The sequence below is a fragment of the Chenopodium quinoa genome, unplaced genomic scaffold (genome assembly GCF_001683475.1).
Source record: "Chenopodium quinoa cultivar QQ74 unplaced genomic scaffold, ASM168347v1, whole genome shotgun sequence".
Classification (NCBI taxonomy): domain Eukaryota; kingdom Viridiplantae; phylum Streptophyta; class Magnoliopsida; order Caryophyllales; family Amaranthaceae; genus Chenopodium; species Chenopodium quinoa.
Genome location: NW_018744311.1, coordinates 230,813 through 236,846, shown reverse-complemented (window position 1 = coordinate 236,846; position 6,034 = coordinate 230,813). Strand labels below are relative to the sequence as shown.

The window sequence follows — 6,034 nt, the reverse complement described above, 5'->3', positions numbered from 1 at the left end:
ATCAATGAGAACAGACCCTTACTATATTATGGTGTGTAGAAGCAAAAGAAAAACATTAACGTAAATATATACTTATAGGATGAACCTTATCTCCTATATATATCTTCACCTTAATAAGAAAATATTAAGTTATTCTTTTACGATATTATAAGTTTAGAGATTTTATTTACACGGGAGTTGAAGTTATTTTATGATTTACATTTCTTAACAAATAAAACAAACTAGAGAATTACCCAATATTCCAATCAAAATATGGCGGTATTTACTTTGTGGGCTAGACCATACATTTGAATATGGTTAATTGGGCTTTACCACATTCTAATGGTTGAATGGAGCAAACTGTAAATAATAAAATCTTGAACTAATGCGTTGCACTATGCATGGAAATACATAACACTCCACAGAACACAGACCACATAATAATAAGAAATTAGAAGAAGATACTCCGTACAAGGACTGGAGCAAAATTTACTACTCAGTACAGCCGTGACCAATGACTTGAGTCCCAAATATATAGGTCCAAACAAACCCTTATTAATTACACTAGGATCTACTTATTGGATCTAGCTGGCTCTTTAATTTCAATCCTTAGTTTTGAGAGGCTCTAGCTTCTGTCTTTTGAGTCTTTCTATATACTAGGGATTTTTATGCGCGCGATGGCTAGCCCTTTAAAGAGAATTATTAAAGGCGCTCTTTATACCTTATGCATATTTGCATGGTATATATATTTTATTATATCTATTTGCATAGTAATTTTTAAATAACTATTGATGAGACGTATAAAATAAATTAAACAAGTCATCATATAATTGTATATTTTGTAAAAAAATGGAGAGTGTAAAAAATGCTAGAGTCTAAACTCTAAAATGCTTTAAATATTGAAATAAACACAAATAATTAATCAATTTTAGTGATTCAAAAGACAATTTTAAAGCTTTTGAGTTCAATGAAGGTAAATATGTAAAAGAACATTTTTAGGGATATAAATGTCCATGCACTATTCATAAGAGTATTTTCCCACTTTTTATAAGGTAGGGAAGGGAAACAATAGAGTAATTTTGTGGGGATGTAGAGAGATCCGTTAAGGTAAATAATATAGACGCGATTTAATCACAATTTTTAAATATCACATCTACGCTTTACCCATTTAAGTTATACGGAGTATTTATATTGCATTCATAATTTATAATTAAATCTCTCAAACGTGTACGTATTCAAGATTTGAATCGAAAATGAAGTTAGTACAAAAGTTGATGAGCAAAGGTACTAAAGATGAGAAATACAAGAATTTAAGAAATACACCGACAAATGAAAAATAGGAAAAGAAAGAAAGAAAGAAGAATACAGAAAACACTACTCTGTAGTTTGAAAAAGGAAAACTTTTGTATACACCCGGTTTTCAGTAATTTACTGTACATCGGGTATACTTTTGTCAGATTTAGTGTCACTTTTGTCAAATTTATCAATGAAGCATAAATAACTCATATATATCAGGATAACTTTTATGCGTTTTAGTGTGACTTTTGCGTATTTTATTGTACTGAACATCCGTTTTATTTAAAAGTTTGTGAAAATAGGGTGCCTCTAAAAAAAAGTGTAGTTTGTATGTTTAAGTTGAGAAGTTTAAAGTCCGCTCCACGTGGTTGCTGACTGCCCTCTTTCTGTTGAGCCTCCCCAATTCCAATTCCAACCCCAACCCCAACCCTCCCAGTATATATACTTGTGCTACCCACCTCTTTTATTTTGCGTTCTTAACTTTCACAGAACTTGGGCTTATACCCTTTTCAACCATTTTTACTACAACACATAAGCACTCAACCGAATTCAATTATTTGTTACTAAACCTTTTTCATTTCCAGGTAAATCTTCAATCTTTTCTTCATTTCAATTACTCTGTCTTGAATATTTATATTTTTCTGATCCATTGAATTTCTGGATCCATTTTCCTGTATTTTAAGTAATTGCGTTCCCTTTTCCAGAATAAAAATAAAATAGAATGTACAAGTCATGGGGTGGCTTTTTTTTTTTTGGTGAAATGGGGTGGCTTTTTGACTGCTTATACTCTCAATCATATTCACCCTCGAATCTGTGCTCTACGTTGTAGGTCCCCGTAAAAGGTTTTATGTAATCTTATACAAACTAGTCAAATTTTGTGTCTTTTGGAATGAAATAGGAAGAATGAATAATGGAATATGGCATTGAATATATTTGAAACTGATTCTGATTCATTGAATCCAAAATATGTTATGTGCAGGAAATACATACTGTAAAAATTCAAATAAGAAATAACTGTCGGATGGGCATATCATTTTCGCTTTCATGTCCCTTTGCCACTTACGAAGATATCGAAAGCATCATTGTCAAATCTGTCAGTTTGGGTGATGATCAGGTTAAAACCCCTGAAAGGTCTATCAGTTTCAAAGGTGGAGATGATTCCGAACCTCTGCTTCTTAAGAAATCATTTGGTTCTGGAAAAATGATTATTGAAGGTTCTTTCAGCTTCAAACAAAGAGAATCCGATACATTGATCTCAGTTATTCCTAATTCTCCGGGTTTGGAATCCCAAAATAATGTGTATCCACAATCACCGGTTGCTGGTAGTCCTAAAGACGAGGCTGCTGTCAAGTTGCAGAAAGTCTATAAAAGCTTTCGCACCAGGAGGAAGCTTGCAGATTGTGCCGTCCTTGTGGAGCAAAGCTGGTGGAAGCTGTTAGATTTTGCAGAGCTCAAGCGTAGTTCTATATCCTTTTTCGATGTTGAACACCATGAGACTGCCATTTCGCGTTGGTCTAGAGCAAAAACTAGAGCTGCCAAGGTACTAACATCAACTTCTGGATCCTATTGTAATTTTTTTTATATTTTTACTGCACTTGTATGTAGGTTTATTTCTTCTTGAATAAAATCTCACATGTTTCTTTTCAAACTGCAGGTTGGTAAAGGTTTGCTAAAGAATAACAAAGCTCAGAAACTAGCCTTACAGCATTGGTTAGAAGCGGTAAGTCTCATGCTACTGATTACTTGGATTCTTCCTAGTATTGAATATTAGTAATTTGATACTAAATTAGTGCTTCTGTGTAACAGATTGACCCTCGACATCGTTATGGACATAATCTGCATTTCTATTATACCAAATGGCTTGAATCTCAAAGCAGAGAACCCTTCTTTTATTGGTAAGTTGATTTGAATACTTTGCATATTTACTGAATTACCATAATTAGCTGCACTATTCCATGATAAAATTATCATTTTTCTGATAGATGTCGTATTGTTTGGTGCAGGCTTGATATTGGGGAAGGTAAAGAGGTCAGTACAGAGAGATGTTCAAGGATAAAACTTCAACAGCAGTGCATTAAATATCTTGGCCCGGTAAGCAATATGTCTGCGCTCTTATCTTTGTTCTGATTTGTTATACCGAGTTTATAGAAGTAAAGTATATGATGATTATATAGGGGCAGTATTCTTACTGAATTTGTTATTTCAGATGGAAAGAAAGGCCTACGAAGTTATCATTGAGAACGGGAAATTTGTCCACAAAGAAAGTGGGGAGCTTCTTGACACCTCATCTGATCCCAATGCCAAATGGATTTTTGTGCTGAGTACATCCAAGAATTTATATGTTGGCAAGAAGAAGAAAGGCACATTTCAGCACTCTAGCTTTCTCGCTGGAGGGGCTACATTGGCTGCTGGGAGATTAGTCTTGGAGAATGGCATGTTAAAGGTAACAGTCATAGTCTAAATGCACTTTGTTAAATTAGTAAACATTTCATATTTTCTGTTAAACATTTATGTGTGGTTACTGATGGCATATCCTCTTTGCTCTTGATCAGGCAGTATGGCCTCACAGCGGTCACTATAGGCCTACTCCGGAAAACTTTCAAGAATTTCTCTCCTTCCTTAGTGAATATGATGTGGATCTTACAGATGTTAAGGTAATTTAATGGCTCTATTCTTTGCTTTTTTGATTTGATCTCTTTAAGGAAATACAAACTTAAAAGTTCTCAACTTGTCTGTTCAGTTTGATCCAGTGGATGAGGACGAGCAAAAACTAGTGAAGCAAAGAAGCAGTCTCCACTGGAGAAACAACTCTGAAGAAGAACTGGTTGCAGAAAATACAGTTGAAATGAACAATGTCAATCTGGATGGCAGTAATGAAGCAAAACCTGATGTATTAGAACAGGAGACTGCTGTTGCAATGGATCATCCCAGACGAAATAATTCTATTCGCTTCAATAGAAAATTAACCAATCTTGAAATACCTAGAAGAGATGAATTGCTTCTAACCATGCAGAGTGAACATCTGGCCACAAAACCTAGTGTACATAATCAAATTGATGAGGACAATGGTTATGATTCAGCTACGGAAGAAGGATCAGCCTCTGAGCAGGATGAGCAAGTGGAATCACAAGGCATTTTGGTCGAAGAAAAAGAGAAGGAAGAAGAAGAAGAAGAAGAAGAAGTTATCCCTGCAGAATCAATCCTGCAGAGAATAAATTCTCATAAAGGAATGAAGTCATATCAGCTTGGGAAGCAACTGTCTTGTAGATGGACGACAGGAGCAGGGCCTCGGATTGGGTGTGTGAGGGATTACCCATCAGGGCTTCAGTTCCGAGCTCTAGAGCAAGTGAATTTGTCTCCAAGGAGTGCTTGTGCACTGACAAAATCATTCTTCTCCCCTGGATCATTTCCAAAGGCATCAACACCGATACCTATAGTATCACGAAGAGGCCTTGGGCACTGCCAAATGCAGTTGTCACCCCTGTGCAAAGGAGGAAAACGTACATTTTAGCTGTTACTAGTAAATTAGGAGGTAGCACTGACCAACCAATATTCTTTGTTCTTTATTCTTTCTGTACCTTGTGTATAGAATTGAAGATAGTAGATTGTTAACATTAGGCATTCTTTTCATTTCTTACCTTGACTCTATACACATTATAGTTCACCTTATATATGAACCCAATGACAAGTTTTGTAGATTTCATTGGGTTGATACCATACTTATACAAGTGGAGAATGTAAAAAATTGAAAAGAATATACAAAACAAAAGATTATTTATTATCACAGTTATCTTGTGCTGGTATTTTTTTTTCCATTCAAAACGCCATTCTATTTCAGCTTCTGTTACCTACTTACCTTGCCCTATTGCTAATTCCATTGTGAAAATCAGGGTTATCATGTATTGATTGATCCATAACTCTAACTATATATATTGGAAAATTTTACAGTAAAATGACAAAATATCATACCACAACATTTTGGTCTGGCCAACTAGATTAGGGGTGACTTGTTATGTTGTTGCGTAAATTATTATAATCGGGAGTGACATAGTAATAAGTTGTTTAGGTGTGACTTGCGGCACCTCTCACCATATAACACCAAGTGAGCATAGTTATTACTGTAGCAGGTATTTTGATTTGTAGCAGTGTGAAAACAAGCTGGCCTGGAGAAACTAATTAATATGAGGTACGCGGATAGACCTGGTCTATTTGAGAATTGTTAATTCATAAATTTGCTGGGTTTGGTTTGGTTATACAAAATACGAAGTACTACTTTACTTTACCAGAGCTACTAGTCGCTAAAGCCTGAATAATTTTGGTCCTTCTACTCTGTGTCTACCGCCTTTTCTTCTGTCACGCAACTTGATTAATTTGTATATATCAGATCATATATTTAACCCAGGCAACCAAATCCTTGTGGTTGGTGAATGTTTGGGGTAAAGAGAAAACGAGTACTCGAAAACCCCATAATTATTGTAACCTGAGTATTAAGGTTGTGTTAATCAAGTTGATTATAATAAATAAGAGTAGTTTATAGGAAATACGTACTAATCATAGGGAAGTCCGGAAACAGAACATGGTAACGAGCAAGACAAAGGAAGAAGTGTTCACATTGAATGATACACAACAAGTAGACATGTGAAAGACTAGAGATCTATCTGATGAGCTACAATTCATGCATTTTGAGAATGTTACTCTCAACATTATGTATGCTTCTTGTTTTTAGGTCTGCAGACATGAGTACGCTAACAAGTACAAG

The 6,034-nt window shown here is 35.1% G+C and overlaps 1 protein-coding gene across 1 annotated transcript; it reads left to right on the top strand.

Moving 5' to 3' along the window:
* Positions 1 to 1,595: 1,595 nt before the first annotated feature.
* Positions 1,596 to 4,912, top strand: LOC110695894 (IQ domain-containing protein IQM2-like). Its single transcript, XM_021873124.1, has 8 exons — positions 1,596 to 1,859; positions 2,255 to 2,815; positions 2,930 to 2,995; positions 3,082 to 3,170; positions 3,279 to 3,366; positions 3,482 to 3,718; positions 3,828 to 3,929; positions 4,016 to 4,912. The coding sequence occupies exons 2-8, from the start codon at positions 2,297 to 2,299 to the stop codon at positions 4,784 to 4,786; spliced, it is 1,872 nt and encodes a 623-aa protein (XP_021728816.1). The 5' UTR covers positions 1,596 to 1,859; positions 2,255 to 2,296; the 3' UTR covers positions 4,787 to 4,912.
* The last annotated feature ends 1,122 nt before the right edge of the window (positions 4,913 to 6,034 follow it).

Excerpts from the sequence above, each read along its gene's own strand:
- LOC110695894 (XM_021873124.1), top strand. The coding sequence starts at position 2,297 with ATGGGCATATCATTTTCGCTTTCATGTCCCTTTGCCACTTACGAAGAT. Across the intron at positions 3,367-3,481 it reads GCATTAAATATCTTGGCCCG|ATGGAAAGAAAGGCCTACGA; the intron begins GTAAGCAATATG and ends TTGTTATTTCAG. Across the intron at positions 3,719-3,827 it reads TGGAGAATGGCATGTTAAAG|GCAGTATGGCCTCACAGCGG; the intron begins GTAACAGTCATA and ends GCTCTTGATCAG.